Here is a 27,980-nt window from a genome sequence, read left to right on the forward strand (position 1 = left end):
GATATTGAAATCAAACTATATTCTGAACATGAAGAAAACATACTCAACTGTTAGTCACATATCTGAAAGTTCATTGTTCTATCTTTGTAGAATACAACTTTTTTGTTTACATTATTTTTCTAAATTACTTATCCCACTCTTATTTCAAGGACTCACCCCCATAACATTATCAGATTTTTTCTTACTTTATGGGTCATTATAAATATTTTTGGATTGTCAAAATTATAGGGCAACTCTAAAGATAACTAATGAAACATATAACATATAGCCTATAATTCTTATTTCAAATATATTACACACACCAATAGAAAATTCACAACCATTTTAAAACCAACTTCCCTGGCTCTAAAAAATACCAGTAAGAAAACTGACCTATAATTATTGGCTGCAACTATGCACTTATTATTTCCTTTTTAATCTACCATATTACTTCATAAAGAAGGAAACTTTAAATGAATATTAAGAGGTGCTCTCTAGGCACTTTTTCCTTCATGCCTAAATGCAAAAACTCACATCAGGTATGACAGTAAACAATGTACAATGTAAAACTATAAAGTATAATGAGAGTTTAGAAATTGATTTTCTAAAATTCTGACACAGTGAATAAATAACTAGAATGTTCTTTAACATTTATCTAAAAGTTACCAAAATCTTGCTCCCACTCAAAGACATCACAGATTTAATATAGAAAATTATATCATTAATACACTTCATACTCAAGAATTAGCTGCCTTATCCAGCAGTAGATGTTAGATAAGAAAAAATATAGGATTCTAAATATACTTTCAGATAAGAAGATCATGTGCAACAAGGCAGATCCAGTACCTTTCAATCATTCACATTAAAAATATATGACTTACCTACTAAACTCCAAGCCTACTTCCTTAGCTCTGCTCCCTTAGAGTTGTTAACAGAAAATATACATGTAAGGTAAAATTAGGAAGTCATAGTCATGCAGAAAGAATAGATGGTTACAAAAGATAAAAAGATCAGAATAGGGTGCTTCTGATTCCTTCACCCTCAACCAAAAGCCAGAGCATTTGGTCTTTGGCATTCATTGGAGAACTAAAGAGGCACCAGGGAGCTACACTGGAAGATGATCCTTCCTCCAAGATAGTGTACTTAGCAGCCACTGTAACAGGACTCCAAATGGCACAAGCACCAGAGGAAATCTACTGAGCTGTCAATGACCTAGGGACCCCAAATGCATTGGAATGAGAATTTTGTTGACAATTCATTATCAATATCAAGTATATATTATATTTTAAAATGACATATCCATTTCATTAAAATGTTTTCTTAAAATGTGATAGTATTTTATTCTTTTGCTCTACAAATAGAAGTTATAGATGCAAATCTTGGAAATTTTTCCACTTGTGTAGTATGTAGTCATATGTATGTGTTGAATAAATACATTTAAACAGTGAACACATCATCAGTAGGGTTATCTTCAAGTATAAAGAAAAATTTCTGGAACAGTGAGTGAAAAGAAAAAAAATGTTAATTCCCTATTAGATAAAATACTGGCAAATTTCCCAATATTAAACTATGGCTATTTTGCAGTATGCAACCCATTCAATACTTGTCTTTTTCTACATTCATCCTCTTTAGCAAAATTATATGTAAACACATATTTAGATCATTTTTCTTTTCAACATTTTTTCTAACTACTTTATGAAATATATAGATTCCTCTTTCTTTAGACAAAACAGCTAACTTTCCTTAAAGATTTTATTTATTTGAGAGAGAGTACGCATACATGCGTGAGCAGGGTAACAAGCAAAGAGGGTGGGAGAGGGAGAAACAGACTCTATGCTGTTCGGGGAGCCATGGGGCTCCATCCCAGGACCCTGAGATGGTGACCTGAGCCGAAACCAAGAGTCAGACACTTAACCAACTGAGCCACCCAGGTACCCCCAAAACAGCTAATTTTTATGATATGGTAAAACACTGAAATCTATAGACAATTCCTAAGTCTCTTTATTCCAAGGAGATATACATAATTTTTGTTTCTCCTTATGGTAGACACTGTTAGTGTCCTTCCCAGATCCCCAGGTTGATGAATCCTTCCCTCAGCTGCCATGAGTATTGGCTGCTATAATGGCATGCACTTCCTCCCTTCAATGAACTGCCCTCCTCAACTAGCAGAAGTCACCTTCCCTGGAAAGGAGCACTGCCATTCCCTCCCCAGGCATGGCACAGAGCCCATGACCTACTAATATGGGACATCAAAGTCTGCCACCCTTGCCTCAAAGGATAAAACACTACTTGTGATTTATACTTGAGATCCAAGCCCCCCAACACACAACTTCCCATACATACATACACTCAGGATCAAGCCATGGCTAGACTTTGCCTGAGACTAACTGGGAGAGTAGGACTGGCAGTAAATCCTAAAGTGCTGGGTCAAAGAGGGCAAAATGTAAAGCTGGATAAGAGATTTAGATAAGTATCAATTATGGCCACAGGGTTAACTGCAGTAGTCGTGGATCTAGCACTCCTCAAGTAAGTTTTTAAAGAAATTGTGAGCACAGAATCCTGGAGGACCTGTGCCTGAATGGAGTAAACTTAACTGTCAGAGGCAATTGGCTCCAAATTGTGCAAGGGATAGACTAAAGTATACATTATGGTGGTCCCCCAGTCCCTTTTCCCAGGCCAGTTCACCCACTTTCCAGCTGCTCTAAGTGGTGGCTGCTAGTTGCTCACAGGTACCCCCATTTGTCAAAGAAATGCTCTCAAAGCATGACTGCCATCTCACCTGGGAGGTTACCCCCATCCCAGGGATAACTCCTACCCAATGAGTGACTGGGATAAAAAGAACAACTCTGAGGAATGACTCATGCTCAAGAGCCCCCACCCCCATGGCTAGACTTAACCTGAGACCACATCCTTGATTAGCTCTTCCATATCCTGCTTCACTCAGTCCCTGTTATTTTTTTTTTTCCTGAAGAGCACTTACTCAATAAAATATACATACCTGAATTCCTGTCAGGCTCTGTTTCTAGGCAACTTGTGCTAAGATATTCCTCTCTAACTCTTATCATAAATCCTAATGAACCGGACTTTTCAAGTGCAAGGCAGCAAGAAGAAAATAGACATCAAGATTAAATTTAATTAAGGATTCTGACTTCTAGTCCTCAGGCCCTAGACTCCACACAAACTTCAAAAGGAAATGAGAGTCAGTCATCTGCCAGTGACTTTTCAATTAGGGCAGAACCAAGGTGAGACCAAAGTCCTACTTTAAGAATGGTTCTTTTGGACACATGTTTTCCTTGTAGTGAGTTGACCTATCACAGTGTAAATTCTCCAAGGACAGAGACCTTGGAGACCTACTGCCTCTTTCACCACCTTCCCCCTTGGTGACTCTAAAGCACTTGGCAAATTATAGTTAAACAAACATTAGCTGATAAAATAAAAAGTACTTGATAGCTGCCTTTGTTTAAAATAGATGCTTTTTAACCTGTCACAGGAAGAAAATTATGGTACTTAGTGTCCTAGGAAAGGACTCAGTAAAATTTAATACCTACACCAAAGTTCCAGATTTAAATTGGTTCCAGATTAAAATCAGAGGATAAAGCTAGCTTTTGTCTAAGGTTGTACAATTCTCAATAAAGGTGGGGAAAAAAAAAAAACAGAGAGAAAAGAATCTGCACAAAAGAGGTTGTGGGGAAAAAAAGCCAGGTAACATTTCAAACGGTGTATGTCACAGCAAATTAGGAAAAAGAGGAAAGGGAGCAAAGCAGTATATGATAAACTGAGAAAAAGCATCAAAAACATACCAAACTCCGAGGTAAAGTGGAGATAACATTTATGCCACTCGATTTGATCAAATCCTTCTATTACTTTTGCTATAATGGAAACATATTTGGGGCCCAGTGTGGTCTCAAACCCATTAAAGGCAGGGAAACGATTATCAAACATCCTTGCAAAGGCTATGAATTCCTTTCTGACTATGACTGTGCTTGTTCGTTCTCGCATTTTTGTTTTATTCTGCAGTCTGTATATTCAGATCGACATACCTACTCCTCTTCCACTTAACTAACCATTATGTTTCCTTCTGACCAGCCTTATGTCACTAATGTCACTAATACCAACATGCTAGCATACGCATGCCTGCCAGAGTAGAAATGTCTGAGTTAGGAATACAGCCCTAATCCAATCTAACTGGTATCCTTATAAAAGGAAGTTTGGACCCACGGACAGGTACCAGGGATGCACACATACACAGGAAAGACCACGAGGCCACAGCAAGAAATCAGGCCCCTGCAATCCAAGGAGAGAGGCTTCAGAAGAAACCAAACCTGCTGATACCTTGATCTTGAGCTTCTAGTCTCCAGAACTCAAAGAAAAATGTCTGCTCTTTAAGCCACCTAATCTGTGGTACTTTGTAATGGCAGCCCTAGCAAATTAATACAGATAAGTGAATGTTTTTATACATATTTTAAAAACTTATATAACAAACAATGAAATTAAACATACGACAATATGAAAGCAACCAATGCCATTTATGAAGAGCAATTTCATGCGTTCATTGTGGAAATGTAATTCGTTTAACCTTTTAGGAAAGCAATTTAGCAATGATGGGAGTCTTAAAAAAGTTGATCACTTTTGACCTGGAAATTGGACTTCAAAGAATCTTTCAGAGTAAAATCTTGAACAGAAGAAAAGAGGTATTTAATAAAAATAATTCTTATTATTTATTTAGTGTTCATTACTTGTCAGGCCATGTTCTAAATGCTTTATATATTTTAGCACATTTAATTTTCATAAAAGTCATCGTCACATTATTTTTTAGTTATATTTAATTATAAAACCCAAAGCATTGGCTGTTGATATCTTGGTATATTTTCTTCAATTCTTTTCTCTATGGGTTTCTTTCCTATTTGTAAAACAAAACGAAAGCTACATCTATGTTCTTTTTTCACTTGACATAGGTGAAGGAAGTAAAAAAGCATTCTTCTATTATCAATCACTGTAAATATAATGGAAGTCAATAGAAAACAAGGATCTTGCTTTATGTGCAAAATCTTATGAACCCAAATAAAAGGAGATTAACCTCTATTTCTTTGAATACACTAATCTCATACATGTTTTGGTTTTATTTTTGTTTATTTTTCACTTCAATTACAGCTTCACTAGAAGTAATGTTAGTATAGGATAAGTATAAGATATAAAGCCATTTCTTAATGACAATCTTCAAATGTCTACAGATGTATAATCAAGCATAACCACAAATAGGATTCAAACAAATTTGGTAAAAGCAGTTTGAAGATTTTAAACAGATGCTAAGAGACTTCTGAAACATCCGAACCATCTGTAAGATCTGACAGAGGAAGACATCTAGCTGATTGGGTTAACAAGGCTCACCTGCATTTCTGCAGCTAGAGGCAATGAGAAAGTGCACCATCCGGCTGTGAGAATGGAAAATCTTACTGATTCACTTGCTTGCATCTTGTTGCTGATAATGAAGATTTACACGGACAGAGAAAATTGTCAAGTCTAGTGTTTTCACCATTTAACAATAAACATTCAAATAAAAGAGATAATTCATAAACTACCATATATGAGAGGGGAAAAAAGTAAGGAAACATTCTTCAGAGCTAGTTTAAAAAGAAGGCAACTATTTCAGATGTGGAAACAAATTTTAGAGATCTAGCATTTATTGTTTCTGGAGATACAAATCAAGAAGAAATTCATTTCCTGATAGAGTTGTGTGTAGAAAGGGGGAAATTGTGGTAACTAATTGAGAATAAACAAATAATTCTCAAGCAACAGCATGAAGGACCTAAACGAGCCCAAATAACCTAATTTAGTATCATTACAGACAATGCAGTTTTTCTTAGCAATCTGGAGACTTTATCCATGAAAATCCTAGACTCTGTGTTCTTTAAGGCCTGCTGAACCCCTGCTACTCCTGCCTATTTCAAAGATCTTTCTTTACTGATGTAGAGGTTTATACCTTGCTTTGGTAAAAAGAAAGAAAGAGAGAGAAGAAAGAAAGAAAAGAAAGAAAGAAAGAAAAGAAAGAAAGGAAGAAAGAAAGAAAGGAAGAAAGAAAAAAGAAAAGAGAAGAGAAAGGTAGAGAAAGAGAGAAAGAAGAGAAAGGTAGGGAAAAAAGAGGGAAGAAGGAAGGAAGGAAAGTGGAAAGGACAAAGAGAGGGATGGAAGGAGAACAGGAAGGAGAGAGGAAAGGATGAAAACAAATTCTGGTATGGGCAGGCTCATTTAAAATATATTTATTCTAAGATTGTTTTTGCCAAATTAACAAGTGCACCTCTCAGTGACAGCTATGGTTAAAACTGTCCAGCTTTTTTATTAAGGTTTTGCTTTTGAATCATTTCATTCTCAATTATGAATGCATTGAATTATCATTGCCTAAAAAACCAGCTGGAAAACATTTTGGCATTATCTCTTAAAGTTGAACATATGAATGAAATATATCCAAGAGAAACTCCTGCATATGTACAAGAGATATCTGAGAATGTTCACCAGAGCATTTTCACAATAGAGAAAATTTAGAAACAATCCAAATGCCCATTGGCAGGATAGTGTATTAAAAACTGTGATATAGTTACTCTATGTAATATCATACGGCAATCAAAATTAACGAACTACCACAACCCGTAACAATATGATACAATGTAGAATTAAGTGTAAAAAACAAACAACACCTTTTGATAAAGATAAAACAACTGACACTTCGGGGGAATACATACGTCTAAGAAACCTATATTTAAAAGGAAGGCAAAGGAATGATGAATGTGGGGTTTAGTATTAAAATTGCCACTGGAGGAGCCAAGGGAATGAGACGAAGTTAAAAAAACGATTAGATATAAATTACTGCTAAGGTTCCAGGTCTTGTTTGGGATGGTGGGTTCATAGGTGCTTATTAAATTATTATAAAATAATTAAGAGATTCCTGAGTAGTTAGTATAAGGTTTTCCTTCTTGCCATAAAAAACGAGAAAACTGGGCAGAATTGATGAAACAATCACCTTAAGGCATTGAATAGGACACAAGGTTGAGATTCTTAAGAAAAGAAAAGCATATAAGGTACACTCCATACTAGCTTTTCTGCCTGGAAACAATTTCACAACAATTTCACGATGAGGAATTGGAGCCCAGGCAGTCAGAGGGCATAGGGCTTACTAAGCATAAGAAACAGCCTGGTGTTAAAAACAGAGATTAGAATCAGTCCTGTTAATGCAGTGGGAATTTGTGACGCAGATTACTAGAGAGAAGAGAGCTAAGAGAATAAACCTCAGAAATAGGCATAGAGTTTTTACTCAGGTTCCTGCCCAAATCCTAAGCTGTACATATGCAGGCTTTCTGGAGCCCGGTAGACTACACTTGGCTGAGGGCTGAGAGATGAAGAGAAATGTCAGACGTCACACAATATAACGAAACTCTCTGATAAAGCAGGCTTGGAAAGATATTTGTGAAAATCTCAAGGCATTCAGTTGAGAACCTAGAAAGATCACGCATTAAGAGTAAGAAACCATACCTTAGGAGTAAGGGCTGTGCCCCATGACAAAAGAAAAAAGTAAAGAGTACTATCTAAACGAAGCCTAAAACTATACTTTGATAAGATCAAGGTGATGCTCCTTCATTTAACTGCCTGTTTTTTTTTAAAAAGCATTTAGATAAAAACATAAATGAATACATTATATATGTAATTGGAGTCATAAAGGGAAAGGGGGGACAGAGAAAAAATTGAAGAGATAATGACCAACATATTTTTAAATTGATGATTGATATCAACCTATAAATCCAAGCAGCTCAGTGACCCACAATGAGAATAAACATAAAGAAAAATACTTCAAGTTGCTGAAAACAAAAGACAAAGAGATATATTAAAAGCAATCATAGAAAAAAGACACAATATCTACAGGAAAAAACAATAAAAATTAGAGCTGATTTCTCTCCATAAAGAGTGGAGGCCAGACGACAATTGAATGACTTAAGCACTAGAGAAAAAAACAAAGTTCACCGAAATCTATACCTAATCTGTAATTAAGTACCCTTCCAAAAACTGAAGGAAAAAAAATACAGATTTTTTTTTTTTTAACCTACAAAGGCTGAAAGAATTCATCACCATTAGACCCATACACCATGAAATACTAATAGAATTTCTTCAGGTAGAAGAGATATGATGCCAAAAAGAGGTCCAGATCTGGAGAGAGAAATGAAGATAATCAAAAACAGTAAATGTGTAGGTAATTGTAAAAATTCTTCTTAAAAATAAAAAAGTTGATCATTTAATGCAAAATTAATAATAATGGCTGGTGAAGTTTATAATATTTGTATACAATAAAATATATAACAACAATAGCACAAAGGGCAACTGAGGTAAAAATTAAATTATACTAGCTAGAGTGATATCACCAAGATGGCAACACCGGTTGTTCCTGACTTCAGTCCCCCCACCCCCCACAGTAAGAACAACTAGAACTATTCAAGAACAAGACACACTGAGAGAATCCCAGAACACGGGGCTGAGGCTAAAGCACCCCTGCCACAGAGACCAAGACAGACCGCATTAGAAGGGTAAGAGAAGTGACTACACGTTGACTGCATTGCCCCTCCCCCAGGCCAGGGCTGCATCATGCAAAGAGGTCTCCCCCGAACCTCTGGTTCCTCCAGTGGGAAAAGAGAACCCCTGGGGTACAACCAGCACCCCCAGCATTGTGGGTCGCTTTACAAGAGCTGCTACTCTGATCTTGCAGCAAGAGGATTATTGGGGAATCTGAAGGCGCATCCACTGAGAATCGGACTTTGACTGAGACGGGGGCAGGGTCTTGAAACAACTAGCACACAGATCTTGGCTGAGAGTTCCTACCCGCAGTGCCCAAGTAGTAATCCCAACCAGTGGCCTATTTGGGAAACTGAAAGTGGCCTGGAACAGCACCTCCCACCCACACAGGCAAGCTGCAACGTAGCTCTACCTGCTGTAGAAAATACCTTTCAGCCCCATCTTACCAGAAGGGCTGAGGACAAGTCCTGGAAGTTATGTGACCCAGTAGCACTCAATCCAAGAGGTAGGCAGGCAGAGTCAATAGTTTACAGAGCAAAGCCAGTGGCCCTGTTTGCTCAGGGAATGAGGGGTGCAGGTCGGCTTGAGTTAAGACAATAAACTAAGAGCTTTACCAGCTTTAGAGCTGCCTCTCCCACTGTGCCCAGGCATGGAATCTAATTTGTAGCCCCGCTCATCACTGTACAGCCTTCAGCCTGTCCAATCAGGGAACCTAACCAGAGCACACAGGAAGCTGCACAGCCCATTCAACACCCCTACGTAGATTGGCACAGGAACAAAGAGCAGAGCCTGGGGCTTCCCCTGTCTGCAGAGCAAAACCAGTGGCCTTACCTGACCAGAGAATTCAGTGCATACTCTGGGCTGATTTGGGTCTCCAAACAACTAGCTACCACAGGTCCTGGGTCCTGCCAGGACAAGGAAGCTAATTAATAGCTGCATCTTGGGGCACCTGGCTAGCTCAGTCCATAGAACATGTGCGACTCTTGATCTAGGGGTCATGAGTTTGAGTGCCACATTGAGTTTAGAGATTATTTTTTTTAAATATTAAATAGCCCCATGTGGTACTGAATGAGGTACCCACTCCTGACCATCTAGGAATCCTGACCAGAGAATTCAGGCAACCATGGAGCTCATCCTACAGCCTCACTTGGGTAGGGAACCAAGCCAGCAGTCCTATCTAACTGTTCTTAGCCAGCAGCACACACAACCCCACCCCAGTCCTCATAACTCAAACAGCTGCCTCAACCAAAAACAGGCCATAATATCAGGCACCACCTGCCCAAGGACAGTAGACAGACCCAGACCCAGAACCCAAACTCAGCTGACTGGTGAAGAACTGTCTCTGCCAAAGCAACCCTGTAAACTTTGGAAGAGAAGCCCAACTACTCAAATGTGCAGGTGCCAACATAAGGAATCAAGGATCATGAAAAATCAGGTAAATATGACACCACTAGAGGAAAGTAACAAGTTCCAGTAACAAACCCTTATGAAATAAACATCTATAAACTATCAAAGAAGTCCAAATAATCCTCTTAAAAAAGTTCAGTGAACTACAAGAAAACACAGACAACTAAAAAAAAAAAAAAAAAAAAAGGAAAACAATGCATGAACAAAAAGAGAAGTTTAACAAGGAAATAGGAACCATAAAAAAAAAAAAAGAAAGAAAACCAAAGAGAAATACCAGAGCTGAAAAATGCAATAACTGAACTGAAGAATTCAATAGAGAATTTAAAAAGTAGACTCAATCATGCAAAAGAAAGAGTCAGTGACCAGGAAGATAGGACATTGGCAATTAGAGGAGCAAAAAGAAAAAAGGAATGCAAAAGAATGAAGAAAATCTGTGTGGATTATAGGACACAATGAAAAGAAACAATATTCGCATCATGGGAATTCCAGAAGGAGAACAGAAAGGGATAGGGACAGAAAATATACTCAAAGCAATAATGGCTGAGAACTTCCCAAACCTGAGGAGAGAAATGGACGTCTAGATCCATGAGGCCAAAGGACACCAGATAGGCTGAACCTGAATAGGACTATATCAAGACATATTATAATTAAATTGTCAAAAATCAAAGACAAAAAATTTTAAGAACAGCAAGAAAAAAAAAAAGGGAGAGAAGTTACATATAAGGGAATCCCCATAAGACTACCAATGGATTTCTCAACAGAAACTATTCAGGCCCAGAAAGAATGGGATGACATATTCAAAATATTAAAAGAAAATAACTGTCAACCAAGAATTCTACACACAGGGAAGCTGTCCTTCAAAAGTGCAAGAGGGACAAAGACTTTCCCAAACAAATAAAGGTTGGGAGAGTTCATTACCACCAGACCTGCCTTACAAGAAATGCTAACCATATATCCAGTAAGAGGTCAACTTCCATAATATATATAAAGAACTCATACAACTCAATAGCAAAAAAAAAACCCAGTTAAAAAAATGGGCAAAGGTTCTGAGTGGATATTTTTTCCAAAAAAGAAACACTTAAGGCCAAAAGTATATGAAAAGATGTTCAACATCACTAGTCATTAGGGAAATGCAAATTAAAACCACAATAGAATATCACCTAATGCCAATTACAATGACTATCATCAAAAAGACAAGAGATAACAAATGCTGGCATGGATGTGGAGAAAAGGGAACCCGTGTACACTGTTGGTGGGAATGTAAATTGGTGCAGTCACTATGGAAAATAGTACAGAGGATCGTCAAAACATAAAAATAAAACTACCTCGTGATCCAGCAATTCCACGTCTGGGAATATATCCAAAGGAAATGAAAGCACCAACAAAAAGACTTCTGCACCCCATGTTCATAGCAGCATTATTTATGATAGCCAAGACATGGAAACAACCTAAGTGTGATATATAGCATGGTGACTCTAGTTAACAATACTGTATTATATATTTCAAAGTTGCTAAGAGACTAAATAAAAAAAAAAAAGTTCCCGCCACAAGATAAAAAAAGTGTAACTATGTGTGGTGATGGATGTTAACTAAACTTATTTTAGCAGTCATTTTGCAATATATACATACATCAAACCATTATGTTGTATATCTACAACTAATAAAAGGTTATATGTCAGTTATGTCTCAATTTAAAAATAATTACTTTAAAAATGAAAAATGAAAACAGAACCATGAGCCAAGGAATGTAAGAGGCCTATAGATGCTGACAGCAGCCTCCAGCTGACAGCCAGCAAGGAAAAAGGGACCTCAGTCCACAACTACAAAGAACTGGGTTCTGCCAATAATCTTAGTACACTTGGATGTAGATTCTTCCCATGACCTTCCAGGTAAGAGCCCATCTAGCTGACACTGTGATCCAGCTTTGTGAAACCCTGAGCAGAGAACTCAGATGACTCTGCCTAGAATTCTGACCTACAGAACTGCAAGATAAAACTGGGTATTATTTTAACCCACTAAGCTTGTGGTGATAGAAAACTAATACATGATACACTCACATTAAGTGTTTTATAAAGTAATAAATCATTTTTTTAAGTAGTCTCCATGCCCAGTGTGGAGCCCAACTCGAGTTGAACTTGAACTCAGGACTCTGAAATCAAGACCTGAGCTGAGATCAAGAGTCGGGTGCTCAACCAACTGAGGGACCCAGGAGCCCCATGAATCTTTTTGACATAAGCCAACATAAACAAAAGTAACTTTAGTTACTTTTAAAAGTTACTTTTAGTAACTTTTTACTTTTAGTTACTTTTAAAAGACAATTAAAAGATTAATGCTCGTGCATGGGGCGCCTGGCTGGCTCAGTTGGTAGAGCATGCAACTCTTGATCTCAGAGTCATGAGTTTGAACCCCATTTTGGGTGCAGAGATTGCTTAAAAAAATAATAAAATAAAATTTAAAAAGATGAATGCTCATGCAGGTGAAGAATTCCACATAATCTTTGGACTGTATCTAATTGTGGTACCACTTTCATTGAAACTGCTCATCTATATATTTGTTGCAACACCAATGGTAAACGCTATAATGAACATTTCTTCAGCTCTGTGGGCTTCATGGGAAACATGGTAATATTCTTTGAAGCACATATTGCTCTTAAGTGTATTTGCATCACCAGATTTATATTTTGTGCATATAGTTTTATAACAAGCTGTTCAGTTTCTAGAGAAAAGGTAGTGTATCCTATTTTATGTACACAGAATTTTGTTTCCAAATTAAAATATAACTTCACAGGACCCAAAGAAGTAATGTTCAAAATTCATTGCAAAAAATGCATGTGGCATTGGGAAACTTCATTAATTTAAAAGATGGGCCATTATTACAAGTCATTATCATCAAATTTTCAGCACACACATTTTATTACTTATACTGTGATCGACACCAGTTAAAGAACTGGTGACTACTCTCACAAAGTGGGATTTCATCTTTAGTCTACTCATTCCCATCAAAAATATCATCAAATTTCCTTTAAAAAATCCACATGGAAATTATTTTGAAATGGATGCCCACCTAACTAAGAGATGAAGAATAAATATGATGGCTTTTGTCTCTTCATCGTATCCGAACAGACATTTTCTTTTACTGATAGATCAGAAATATCAAACTTCTGTTTTCTGTGAAGAAAGCCTGTGCACATGTTGCTCATATTTTACCATTAGCAAAAGTCATTAAAATATGGATGAAATAGAATAGCAAAAAAAAAAGGGTAATTAAAAGTTATGTATTCTCTATATATTCTGATGATACAATATTAATTTAATTAGAACATGAGGTTCCCAAATTAGCCACTGGACAACTGGCTATCCAATGATTTGGAAAAATATAACATATTATAAACAATGAAGCTATGATTACAAAAGAAACTACAAATATATTTTCTGCCAGCATACTGTTTAATAAATATAATTTAAAATGTTATAGAATTGATCCTTCTTTGGATAATGGCCAAGGAACTCCCATCAAACTAACCCTCCCAAAGATAATAAGTTCTGGACAAAATATGAACAAATAACTATTTGAAGGTCCTAGAAAGTAACAAAAAGAAGATAGATACTGGGGTGTAACTGACATTTTAAGAAAGGAATAACTTAGGTATGCTTCCCATTTTTATGACTTAACTAAATCCATTCAGTGCTTGCAGGCTAAATCTATGTTAGAAAATTCAGAATCTTACTAACTTGAAAAACCAGAGGAAAGAGTTTGAGCAAATACAGAAGGTGGAAAGTGAGGGGAAAATGACAAAAAGAAAGCTACAGGAAGGAAAAAGAAATTTCTGTGAATAATAAACACTGCCAAATCTCATGCATGCACAGAAAGACTTCAAGAAGCTCAGCTAAAATTAAAATAATTAAACTAAAATTTCAGCTGCTATACCTCAAGGGAAACAAAGTCTGTAGCTCAAGTTCAGCCAAGTTAAATTCCTGCTTTAAAAATAATCAGCACTCTTCAAAACAGATTTCACAGTCTCTATACAGTATTGTTAAACATGTCCAAGATAAAATTTAAGATTACTCAATATATTAAGAAATAGGAAAACATGACCCATACTCAAGAGAAAAAAGAATCAGTGGAGACTGATCAAGAGAAAACTTAGCAGAAAAGAATATCAAAGCTAAAGTATGATAACCATGTTAAAGAAAGTGAATGTAATATGCTCATAATAAGTTAAAAGACAGGAAATCTCAACAGAGAAATAACCATAAATAAATAACCTTCTAGGAGCTACATAAGAGGATAGTTTCATGACTTAGGGATTGGCAAAGCATTTTTGGACAGCACACAGAAAACAAAAACCCTAAGAGAAAAAAATAATAAATTATAAATATATAAATTATATTTCATCAAAATTTAAATAAATTACATTTTATCAAAATTTTAACTCATCTAAAGGCATTATTAAGAAAACAAACAAGCAAAAAAAAAATGAACAGACAAACCACAGACTGGGAGAAAATATTCATGGAACACATATCTGACAAATGACTGATATCCAGGTAGATTACAAAAAACTTCTACAACTCGTTAAGAAAAACAAAACCTCATTTTTAAAAAAACTGAACAGACTTCACAAAGGAAGATATACAACTCGCCAATGAACATATGAAAAAGTGCTTGACATTGTTAGTTATGAGGCAAATACAAAATCGTGTCATAAGGAAATGCTATTATACACTCATTGGAATGACAAAAATTAAAAAGACACATCATCAAAGGTTGGACACTGTGTGGAACCACCAAAACTCTCAAATATATTTGGTAGGAATTTAAAATGAACAACCCCTTTTTAAAATGGTCAGCATTCTAAAACTAAACATACATCATCTACCCTGTGACCCAAGAACTCCTCTTCTAGGTATTCATGTAAGAGAAATAAAAATATATGATCACAAAAAAGACTTAATTGAGGGTAAGCATATTCATAAAATGGAACACTACTCAGCAATCAAAAGGGAAAAAACTACTCAGGCATGCAACAACGTGGATAAATATTTTTAAGCTATGCTGATTAAAAGTCTTTTATAAAATAATACATTCTATGACTTCAATTATATGAAGTTCTAGAATAGACATAGCTAATCTATACTGAGGGAGAAAAAAAAAGAACAAGCTGGGGGAAGCCGGTATGGACTAGAAAGGAGCATGCAGGGTATGATAAGTGTTGGAATTCAGAGGTTAATAAATATATAATCCTCTTAACTCAAGAACTCACAATGCAGTGATTTTACCAATATCACACAGCCGGTAAGTAGCAGACCTGAGATATGAACATGAGTTCCATGTTCAACACTACACAGCATAAAGCTAACACAATATTGATAGAAAAATCAGGCACAGATCAATTCTTGACTAAACACGGCAGTTCTCCTTGCCATTTCCCATTACCTCTATCTCTGATACTTCAAAGGTCACACCGTGAGATGGAAAGTTTAAAGGAATTGAAATGACAAGTCCTGAGTTTGATTTTAAGTAAGCAGCTGAAAATTGTTTCTAGAACCTAATGTCCCACTTTCTAAATCAGAGCTGCTCCACTTTTACCTGCTTTACCTACTGAGGTACATTCTGAAGGAAGTATTCTCTGGTAAAAACAAACAAAAAGCATAGTTTGAAAACATTAGGCGAAAGAAAGCCATCTTCAATGGCTTTTCCCATTTTGCCCAAATAGAAGTGTTCACACAATTTCTGAGATATTTAAAACTTCTCAAATTCAGAAGCTTAACTCAAATTATGGATCAGTTCTGGGAATTCTTTTGTCATACACATGAATCTCTGTATGTAACTGATAAGTGAATATGAACATGAGAGCTCATAGCACGTATGAAATGAATTCATTTTACTAATTGGTGAATAGTGCCAACATGAAACAGAAAATTTACCGATAATTATCTTGAGTTTTCTAAGATCCTTCATGAGCACATAAAACTTGGTAACAAATAAGCACAGTTAACATTTACCTGTCAGTCATCAACAAAAATAGTAGCTTTATAAAAATGTTCCCCAAAAGAAAATATTTAAAAACTGTGTATCACTGTCAGAGTAAGTATCTGTACTAATAATTGTGGTCTATAGCTAAGGTCCACTGTAAATATTCTAGTAAAAATACATATGATACACATTCATGAATCACAGGTCATTTTGATTAGGAATAAATATAAAGAGATAATTGTTAAGATTAGCTTTTATAACTATAATATATAATTATTAGTTTTATAATACTTAGTATATATATTTAACAAGGTTAAATAAATATGTGAATCTGTGTGTGTACACATGTGCACATGTGTATCAGACTACTGGGTGCTTTACACGTCAGAATAAAGACAGTCATAAAAAAATGTTCCTATAATAGAAAATCAATTGTGCTATGATCATACCAACTCCAAACAATGCATACTGTGCAGACTGCAGTCTCAGAGCTATGAAAAGTAAGCATGCTGTTCTTTTAATGTCAAAGTAGTCATTAATATGCCATGATGAGTAACAGGAGTTTATGCCAAAAATCCTGAACACAAATTGAAGGCTTCATTATAAACCAAACAAGAGTAAATGCTATGTAGGGAACTAAATACTTCTCACCAAAAATACTACGAGACTAAATAATTAAACATTTATTTTGCAAGATCAAATTTTATTTAAATAATATTAATGTTCTAGATCTGTGAAAATTTGTCCGTGGAAAAGAGTCCATTTGCCCTAGGTAATTTCAAGCCTTACACTTCATTTTTATAGAGTGGCCCTATAATTTATCATCAAATAGCAACGCTTTTGAGAAGTACTAACAATAATTAGTGGAGGATGGCAGGCATAAGATGGGGCTACTCCAGGCAAACCAGATCATATGGTTACCTTACTAGGAATTGAAAACACCAAAAAATCCAAATATCCTTTGGTCTGTTAAGTTCTTTGTAATCTTACTTTGAAATATGGAAGTCTGCCTATCTCATTAGATGTATATGGAAGGGAGAGAAAGATTGTCTTTAATGTCTATTCTGAATAAATTCCAGTCTTATTATGCCCCTGTGTGGCCAGCCGGCACAGCAAATTCACTACCACCCATTTAGTTACAAAGAAAAAAATCACATCTGGAAAAAAAAACAGAGATTTCCTCACCATACAAGAGAGATTACTAAAAATCAGTAAATGGAAAAACTTGAAAGATATTAAGTACATTTTTCCACAAGTTTTATCACAAAAGATAGTCATCATTATCATGTATTTGAATACTGCTCAAAGCAATTGATTACTCAATGCAGTGAGCTCTGTTAAAAACCTATTTTCTAGCATCCCAATATTTACGTTTGCTTCCAAAGACAAGATCACATAATGAATTTAGTACTTAAGGATTTTTTTATTGGCAACAAAAGCAATTATCTTTGTATCTGATTAAATATTTCATTTGGAAAATGAGTTTACAGTAAGAAAACTTGATAACAAGAATTTAAATTAAAGTGGCATTTCATCAAAACCTATCAAGTGGATTTATGTAGGATGCAGATACTGATTTTTTTTTCTTGCTTTACCTTCAATTGTTTCATTTTAGTTGTAAAAGCACAGAGGATATCTTGCCACCTCCTTTATGCACTGAAATGGTACTCAAGAACCACAATGATAAGAGAATAAGCTAAGAACTTCAGTACGAAACATAAGGGTCATTCTATATGGCTTCCAACAACAAGTCTAAAATATTCTAATGATTTTCACTCATAAATAAATTTCAATTATTCATTTGATAATAAAATACTTTAACAATCTATATTCATAAACAGTTTTAGTAATTTACTGTCCATAAAATATTCCTGGTGTATTTAAAATCTTGGCTCTTTGACAAGTTGACCTGCCAATGTTTTTGGAGTAACTATTATGGGAGATTTTCATCTTTTAACCTTTTATTGCTTATATGTCATAGTAGTAAACTGCCCTACCATCTGAAACCTGATGAAAGTTGAGTTGCAGATTTCAGGATATGATTAGTTACCTAGGAAAAGTCTAAAGAATATTACTTGAAAGGGTCTCCTCAATGATATGTCATCTACAACTGATGTATACTACTATTCTAGTAATTTCTCCTTGAAAGCAATTCAGAAAAAAATATAATCTAATTGTCCATATCTATGATGTTATTTTTCTATCAGCTTAAAGATCATACTTTATGTCACAACACAAATACCAAATATTTCATTTGAACTAGTCCAAACAATTAAATGATTACTAAACATGTTATAACAACCAAAACTGCTCTTTCCATAGAGATAGTTACATAACTGATGCTTCAAATCGCAAGACCATTAATGTCCAGTCTACAAGGTTGAAAGGCTCATTTATTTAGGAAGATTTTTAAAGTTGTAAGATCACATCTTCTGATGACATACTAGGGTCATTATTTTTCCATGACTTTTCCTTCAGGAATGATTTTTTAGTCTACATCTTACTTTCTAATTCAATGCTAACTGAAATGTTGATGTCAAGGCATTTGTATTTTTTTAAAGAATCGAAGCAGGGAAAGAGTTCTAAAGGACCACTTATATCTCATCTGAACACAAAGTAACCAAAACGTTAAAATATGTGGAGACACTGAGAGTTATATAAACTTATTTTCACTCTTCATACTTCTAAAATAACTATTTGTATAACTGGTTTTGACTGATTTTAAAAGGAAATCGAGTAGGTGATTATTTATGAAAATCAATAGATCTGCAGGTGAAAAAAATGTCATATGTTTTTTGAAGACTAAGAAGTTGAGAACACAGAAAGAGGTATATTTTTTCCCCTAAACCAGAATAAATTTTTTATTGATTAAGTGGTAGTTTCAGATAATCTTATATAAAAAATCAAAGCAAGTTAAATAAGACTGGTCTTATAGAAGCATCAGAAACTTCACATTTTAATATTTAATTGCAAAAACATAAAATGCTAGATTTTTAATAATGAGAGCAATGCAATTATAAGCATGCCAATAATAAAAGAAACTTGAAGCTAAAACAAAAGCATAGTGATAGGGATCCACAATCCCGTCAAAATATAGATATTCTCACATTTTAAAACTAACATTTCTTTTAAAATTAATTCCATGCCATACTGTTCACAGCACAATTTCTAATGTGAAAATACACCCAGACTTGATATTAATATTTTTAAACACATAAATTCTTGGCATTAAGAAAAGATAGGAATCAAGCAAAGAGAAGATTTATAAAGGATGAGTACAAATCCTAAAACTCTGGTAGCTCCAGGTCATGGAAATTTTAAGAAACCCATACTGCCTCCTCTATTTAAATATAACATGCAACACAGATTATTTCTACCATATATTACAGACACTCAAGACTCAAGTGATATATTACTAAATTAAAAGCCCTAATATCTACATCACATCATAGCATTTCATACACTGTTATATACTTTATCTAAAAACTAAACATAAAATTAGTCAATTGAATAGAACTGTACTGAGGAAAGAAGTGAAATTTTATTAAAAAAAAAAACAAAAAACCCAGATATGTTATTCCATATTCAGTGAAAAGGTCATAGATATGTTTATCATCAGTAAACATTTTAAATGCCAACAAATTTTAAAAGCCTCCTTTTCATTTGCTAAATTAAGACACATACTGTGTAATAGGTTTTTTTAAATCTCTAAATAGGCTGCCTCACATTGTTCAGAAGAGACCAGCAGAACCGTTCAATATTCTATGCACTATTAGTTCTCCCTCAATTTCCAGAAGGTTTAGTGCATTATTATCATGTTCACAGAATTTCTTCCTTAGGCTTTCTCCACGTATATTTAGTTAAAATGGGATCTTTTCTATAGGAAGTATATAACATTAGAAATTTTCACAATACAAACAACTGGGTAATAAAACTGCATTTTAAAAGCCTTCTTTAATAGACTGTCTCTTTTAGTGTAAGCCAGAGAAACCGTCTAAAACATATGTTCCTAATTTAACAATCTTCACCACACACACACACAAAATGATGAGGTTGAAGAAACAATAGGAATTTATAACAAAGCATCTTTTCAAACTAGCTGACCAAATACAAAGCATTATTAGCGGTTTGATAATATAGCTTGTTTAAAAGTGATTATTGATCTACCCTGCATAGAGAAATGTCTCAGACCCAGGAAACATCTTCCGCATGTTTTACAAAGAGATGCATGACTGCTAATTCACATTTTCCAACAAATCACATATGATTATATATCCCCATCCTATATATGCATTGTAATCACTGCCATGATCACAAAGGGAAAAAAAATCTATCAGGCATTTTAAGTTAAGCATCTTATTTATTAGAAAATGAAATCATGAAACAGCCTGTATTACGTTTCAGAGGTCAAACTAGTTAAATTTAAGATGCTTTTGGTGCCTTGAAGTAAGCTTATTTTCCTTCTTAAAATCAATTAAGAAGAATACTATATAAAATTTTATATGTATGGTAAAAAGACAACAGCCTTATAATACTAATATTTCAATACAGAAAAATTTGTATAGACATACAAGATTATTATTCTGAAAATATCAATGCCAAAAGAAATACAGTTTAGCTTTACTCACCTTGCATTGTTCAATGTTTGTCCAAAAAGCTCATTTTGTAAAATATTTGGTGGGGATGAGAAAACCCCATGAAAATGAGATAAAACAGAATTGCAGACCTGGCGCAATGTCTCAAATTGCATTTTTTCTTTTTTTTTTTTCCTTCTCTTATTTTTCCTTACCACCTGTCTCTAAAGTCATCTATTTACAGACACCATCAAATAAAAACATGCCAATCAAGTTCCATATTTCTCCTGAGCTCTGTAGAAACTGTGTTTAAATGAGCAGAGGTTGATAGCTAATTGTACAGTCATTATTCTTCTAATTCAGTCGTGGAAGATTCGGTACCCGTACAGCTTTCGGCTTTCTCCTGACGGTAGCAAGAATTCTAAACAGCAGTAAGCTTTTTGGGCATTCCCAGCTGAAGTGTGAAGCTGAGCTGCTTTCATGTACTCTACTCATATTTCTCTAAGCCTATTAAAAACACGCAATGAATAGATGCTGTCGTCAGGAGTTCCAGCACATCTGGCTGCCAGCAATAAAATCTCAGAAGTAATAAAAATGGGGACAAGGTATCTTCTGAATGTTGCTACTGGGTAAGAGGAAGAGAAATTATGCATTTCCCAAGCCTTTCTTCTTTCCCTGAAAAACGAGTAACTCCAGCCACAGAGTATGTAGGTCTCTTCACTGTGAAGGCTGCTGCATAGGACAGAACACTCTAAAAATAAGTGGTATATCCTTCTTTTGATATCATGAAGCTATGAAAATATGACAGACAATAGGGCTTTTATTGCCTGCATTTATAATGCTGTGCTTCCAAAGAGACTTTTGGAAAACTTACTCGTCTTAATTTCTTAATTTTAAAATGTCTTCATTTATCCTTAAAGAAAAGTGAATCATGTTCAATCCAGTCCCTTTCTAAGTGCCATACATAGTGACTACGTGATTATTTGTGCAAAGAAATCTGTGCACAGAAAAAAAATTATCCTCTATCAATTAAAATTCACTTAAGCAGCACACATTAAATATGAACTCCTCCACAAATTTAAAAAAAAAAAAACACACAACTAAGCCCAGAGAGACTTTATAAATTATTATTAACTTATTTCAACAAATGGTGGTCATAGCACTCTTCAGAAAGGAATATTTCCTGAAGGCTTCAATTCTCTTAGAGCGCCTCAGAGCACCATCCATTCTCAAAAGAACAATTCTGGTTTAGATAAAATCTTGGCTATTCTATAGCCAGGTGCGTCCATCTTTCTACAAAAAAGGCTCTAAAAGTAGTGTATAAACCAAATTTTAAAAATCAACTCCTTTATAGAGACAATTAATATATTTTTAAATCTTTAACTGCTCCTAAACCATGACATTTCTATAACAGATATATCCCTTTTAGCCCTTTTTCACCTCAACTTTTAGCCTTAGCCCCTTCTATCCCCTTCCACACACGTACCACAATCAATAAATAAGCACTTAAATACACTAAGAAGTTTTTTTAAAAACCAGTGAATTCTTTGTTGACATGAATAAACCCCATGTCACAAAAGAGCAAAACAAAATAAACATGCAACAATAAATATTTTTTAATGACACAAAATAAACATGCAATAATGCACATTCTTAAATAACTAACTCATTTCTTTTAGAAACTAAGATGTTCAATTATGGGTTTGTCCTCAACTAAGAGTGCTTATTATTTATTACTTTGTATTTTTATGGGCGCATATTAATCTATTTATGAAACAATAATCATAAAGTATTTTTTGTTTATAAAGTACTTCTATATTTATTTTTTTAATTTTTTAAAGATCACTTATTTATTTATTTGAGAGAGAGAGCACAAGTGAGAACAGGAGCAAGGGGGATAGTCAGCAGGAGAGGGAAAAGCAGACCCCCCGCTGAGCAGGGAGCCCAATGCGGGGCTCGATCCCAAGACCCTGTGATCATGACCTGAGCTGAAGGAAGACGCTTAACCGACTGAGCCACCCAGGTGCCCCGGGAATTCTAAATTTATTTTTTTTAATATCCAGAAAATGTGAGCAGGTTGTAATTCTACTATTGTTTTATAGATGAAAAGAAAGTGAGGCTTTAAAGGATTAGAGATCACACAGCTTATAAAAATAGAGTATTTGAATGAAGGTCTTTGCTTTGGACCCCATGTCACATGCTCCTTCCTTATCATTCTATCTTCTATGCATGTACACATATGGGCACAAGCACACACAAGCACACACACACACAAGCACACACCTATTTGTGACCAGGTCAGTCTCTAGACATGAATAGGAAAACTACCTGCCAGTGACCGAATCAAGAATATTTCAGTTCAAGCAAACATCTCAATTATTTTAACTCACAAGTAACTTTGAATAGGTTTCTTTCCTTTAACTCAAACAGAAGCAACCTGATGTGCTTCAAATTTTTAAACCTCTGATCATGTTGATTTTTTACATCTATAAAAGGTCAATTTCTATAAGTGAAAACCTATAGTTTTAAAATTCTTAATTTCCAAGCTTATACTATCTGTGATGAATATATAATTTCCAAGCTTATACTATCTGTAATGCACATACATATGCATGTATATATTTCCCCCTTGTGGGTAGATTCAATTTTTATAAATAATCAAAAGCCCTTTTGAAGCAAGTCTGTTAGATAAGAAGGTGATTACATTGCAAAACACTCTTTGTTGCTTAAAAAAAAAAAAGTTTCTTTTGTTTCAAAATTGGATCTGAAGGAAAGGTCATAGGAAGAGTTTCAAAAAATGGTCTCAGCAATGGAAGAAGCATCACTGGAAGGAACTGTAACATGACTTCTTTGAAAGACTAAAGAATATAGCAACTACTTTCCTCAGAGCCTTCTTTTTCGGCTCTTGCCATACAACACACACTACTGCTCAGCTTTCTCTTAGTTCCCTCAACATTCCAGAAGTTATTTCTTTCACTTCCCCAGCCCTTACCAGCCTTTCACCTGCCCCCATTCATCCTTAAGGACTTAACTGTCACTTTCTCAAGAAGACTTTCTCTGACCTGGATTAGGTCCCCTATCACACTCTCGTCATACCCTGTGTTTGTTCTTCATGCATCTTCATAAAAGTGTCACTATATATTTACTTGAAAAAAAAATGTTTAATTTCTTTCACCTTCAGTCCCATGAGGTTAAGGCTCACATTTTTTTTATTCCAGCATAGTGCCTAGTACAGAGTAAGCACTCAATAAATATTTGTTGAATGAACAGTTGCCTATATTTTACTGAAAAGGTAATTAGCTTTTAGTCACATCCCATAAGTAGGATAGGAAACTGCTCATGGCTCAGTTTGGTTCTTTTTTTCTGTGTTTATTTTAGCTGACCACACCATATCATAAAGTTCATAAATACAAGAGCAACCAATATTTGCAATCAAAAACACTGTGTAATTTGTTGGAATATCCTGAATATTTTATGAATGTTTATAGCTAATATTTATTTTACATTTTCTATACACTGTAGACCACAAGTAACATAAATATTGGAGGCTTCTATGAGGACAGAAAGAACATGGCACTTGGAGCTTAATGGCCTGGTTTAAGTATTAACTCCAAACCTAACCAGCCATTATACCACAGGACATTCGCTTTATACATCCGGGCTATGGTTTCTTCAAGCTATGTCATTTACCTCACTGGGTTATTATTGTACTTCAACATGTAATGTATATAAATACATTTTTATAAACTCTAAAGTACATACTAATTGGAAGTAACCTCACTATGAGCTACCTAAGGAATCAAATTATTGGAACCAAGATTCTAACAATTATGTTAGAATAACATAACAGGTATCTTTTATTTATCATATTTATTCATGCATTTCTTGGTACATTTATTCACAAATTTCTTTGTGCAAGGCTCTATCCCTCTGTCTGTTAGATATTGACAGGATACAATGCTTACACTTACTTCTTTCTGGGAAAATTAGATAATTAACTCTATATTTACACTGAGTCCAGCAGAGAGGCATTAACTCTCACAAGTGATGTAGATGGTGCAAACTTGGCTGCACTATTAGAATCTTCTAGCACCTCACTGGTAATGAAAAGCTAATTAGAGTTCTCCCAGAAGAAGAGGTGTTAAGAAACTTCTAGCAGCAAAGGCAATTTTATTAAAGAAGATATCTAAAAGGCTAACCAACACCTGAAAGAGTATTATCTAAGTCATCAAAAGAATTTAAATGAAAATAATAACAATATAATGTATCATTGGCAAAATATTGGCCAGAGGGTCAGAGAATGGGCACACTCTCCTACTATATTTATTGGTAGAAGTGTACACAGGTAGAACCTTTCTGAGAAATATTTAGTAATATGTACCAAAAACTTTAAAAGTGTCCAAAATCTGAGAGAACACTAGAAGAATAAAACCAAAATGATTATATTTGAGCAAGAACATCACAGATTTTTTTCTTCATTATACTTCTTTATACATTATCCACAAGAAAAGCCCAAAGTTTAATCCACCTACAAGTGGGCAATTTTACAATTACAATGAAATCATAACCATACATGTTAAGCACGATGTTGGCCCATGAACTTTTTCTTAGCAATGCTCAAGTAAGTCAAATACTAGATTATTAGTTTTCACATGATTAGCTATATCCATTAGCAAAGGTATTTTCTTCTTTATCAGTAAGTTCCTAAAATTCTGTAATAACTCAAATTGTTTAATTAGTACTGTGAAACATCCAAATGAGGGAGGAAAAAAAACAGCACTAACATGTTTACATCATCCTCAAAAGTACTGGAAGTATAAGATCTTAAAAATTAAAATTACTTAAGAGTCTTGGTTTTACAAATGCCTAATGGCCATGGGCTAAATGTCTTAAGAAATTTAACACAAACTCAAAAATTAAATGAAAGAATAAAAATTGAGAACTTACTCTCTTCTAAATTAATAACAACACAAGCCTCTTACTTGATAAGGTTCAATCACTCATGACATATTTCAATTTTATAATTTTAAACATGTCTGGGCTTATTTTGAATTTTTAAGAGTACCAAAGTGTGGGGCGCCTGGGTGGCTCAGTTGGTTAAGCGACTGCCTTCGGCTCAGGTCATGATCCTGGAGTCCCTGGATCGAGTCCCGCATCAGGCTCCCTGCTCGGCGGGGAGTCTGCTTCTCCCTCTGACCCTCCCCCCTCTCATGTGCTCTCTCTCATTCTCTCTCTCTCAAATAAATAAATAAAATCTTTAAAAAAAAAAAAAAAAAGAGTACCAAAGTGTGTCTATTAAAATGCCCCATACATTCAAACATTTAAATATAGCTAATCAATTACTGAAATGATATGATATATAGTATGGATAATCCATAACAAAAATCCCAGAAATACTTTCAAGGAATTTTTCATTTTCTTAAAATACACACCTGTAGCTCTAGCTATATAATTAAAACAACTGCACTGTCTCTTCTGTTGCATTAGTCTTGTCCCATTGACTATTTGAAGCATCTGACTGATAAAAATCTAAGGGTTATAGATAAGAAAGATGGTCCAGAGAACAAGTGTCTTCATTTGTTTTGCAAATTAATGTCATGCATCGTAAATATTTCCCTGAGGCAAGACCATAGAACCATTCACCCCAGGGATAATAAATAAGCAAATAAAAGGCAGATGATGAAATTTTGAACAAAAGTAGAAAGGAAAAGGCATTCAATAAAGGTAAATTGGCCTGTACTTCAACATAGGGTGGACAGTATATGGTATATCCAGGGATAAGGAGGAGGAAGAATGGCCCAGACTTAAATAAACACACTACAGATCTAGAGATTCCAGAGTAAAATCAGAAAACAGTGGAGTTCAAAATACCTACAGCAGTTTCCATAATAAGTTTTTAAAAACGTGTTGATACTGTTATTTTCTGATGCACAAAAAAGTTCTATAGTATTTCCTGGGGCTTGAACTCTATATTATCTGTCCCTAAGTTTTGGCCATTGCTACAGAACAGACTCCTAGTAGTTTCTACCAACTAATACATAAAGGAAAAGGGAAGCATAGTGAAATCCTCCACAAATGCAAGAAGCCCCACCATCATTATCATCTCTGTGACTCCTCTTTCTAGGCCAGAAATATGAGGGCTAATCCTACACGCTTGGCTCAAGGTGCTTTATTAAGAGAGGTATTACAGGGTTGCTTCAACAGTCCAGTGCCAAGCAGCTCTTACCAGAGTAGCTCCCCCACCTACAGGTTGGCAGCAAAAGGAATTTCTTTTCCATTGGACACAAGAGTCAGGCCCAGACTTAAGCTACAGAATGGCAATATCCAGAGTGATTTTATCTAATCTGACACTTAGAGTTTCTACCTGTTAGAAGAGAGAGAACCAAGATCTCTGAAAACACAATTTGGTAAACCCCTCCAGTGTTAGGACTACTAGTTCCAAGTATATATCTCCTTGATAACTATCAAGAGAATCACTGGAAGCAACAAAAATTTCAGGGAGCTATGCCAATATGAATAAGAGCCAACTCAATCTCTAACAGCTACATTCACCAGGAACCACAGTATAAGAAATGTTTATAGCTTTGGGACTCCAAACACTCACACCTAGGCTTGCAAACTGAATGCCCATTGTTATCACATGAAAACTAGAAATAACAATCATTGACACAACTATAAATTTGTTTTAGCAAAATACGGGAGCAAATGGAATACTATGCAATAATACTGGCCTCCAAGAGTTCCCATCCACAATTCCTTTCTTTCATGCAATCTCCTTCTACTCATTACATCATGAGCAAATGGAAACATCATAAATACACCAAGATAGTATCTCACTACATATGGATGCAGGGAAATCAATTAAGAAGCTAAAGCATTAGTCAAAGCAAGATATTAGTTGGCTTGGATTAAAATGATTACAGTATGATGCAGACAAAGAAGGACTGAAAAAGTAGATGTTGAATCAACAGGACATAATGACTGATTTGCCACAGGGATGGGAGGTAGTGTACAAAGGTCAAGAGTGGAGTCAAAAATGACTCTCAGATTTCTCTCTTAAGTAACCAAGCAGATAGTTTTAAAATTTGCTGAGACAGAAAATGCTAAAGGAGGACCAGACTGAGGGAGAAGGAAAGGGAAGATGATGAGTTGTTGAATTTAAGAAGCATGCAAGATAGCTAAAAAACCAAATAAGTAAGCAATTGGACATGTCACTCTAGAGTTCAGAAGAGAGTTCTCATCTAAAGATATAAATTCAGGAAGCATCAGCATGTCAGTAATGATTTCAATCAAGTAAGTAAATGAGATTACACAAAGAGAAAGTTCAAATGAAAAGAGGAAAAAAATTTTAAGACAGAACACAGGGAAACTAAGTTCCACATTAAGCCATCAGGTAAAGAAGAAGCAAGTAAAGGAGAAAGAGGAGGAACAACCACAAAAGTAGGAGGGAAATCAGGAGAGTGTGGTGGCCTAGAAGCCAATAAAAGGCAA

General features: G+C 35.0%; 1 protein-coding gene across 47 annotated transcripts in view; it reads right to left on the reverse strand.

Annotated features, from left to right (window-relative positions):
- RIMS2 (regulating synaptic membrane exocytosis 2) overlaps positions 1-27,980 on the reverse strand; it is a 583,728-nt gene that overhangs the window by 349,250 nt on the left and 206,498 nt on the right. For 7 of the 47 annotated variants that reach the window (XM_078072130.1, XM_078072129.1, XM_078072138.1 and 4 more), the window contains exon 1: positions 20,544-21,233. The exons of 33 other annotated variants lie outside the window; for them this stretch is intronic. In XM_078072130.1, coding sequence (XP_077928256.1) covers positions 20,544-20,665 — 122 coding nt within the window. In that variant the 5' untranslated portion in view covers positions 20,666-21,233. Of the gene's footprint in view, positions 1-20,543; positions 21,237-27,980 lie in introns of those variants that run through there. 7 more of the 47 variants (XM_078072151.1, XM_078072150.1, XM_078072148.1 and 4 more) reach the window with 3 other exon arrangements.

This window comes from Halichoerus grypus, chromosome 5 (genome assembly GCF_964656455.1).
Source record: "Halichoerus grypus chromosome 5, mHalGry1.hap1.1, whole genome shotgun sequence".
In the NCBI taxonomy this organism is placed as follows: domain Eukaryota; kingdom Metazoa; phylum Chordata; class Mammalia; order Carnivora; family Phocidae; genus Halichoerus; species Halichoerus grypus.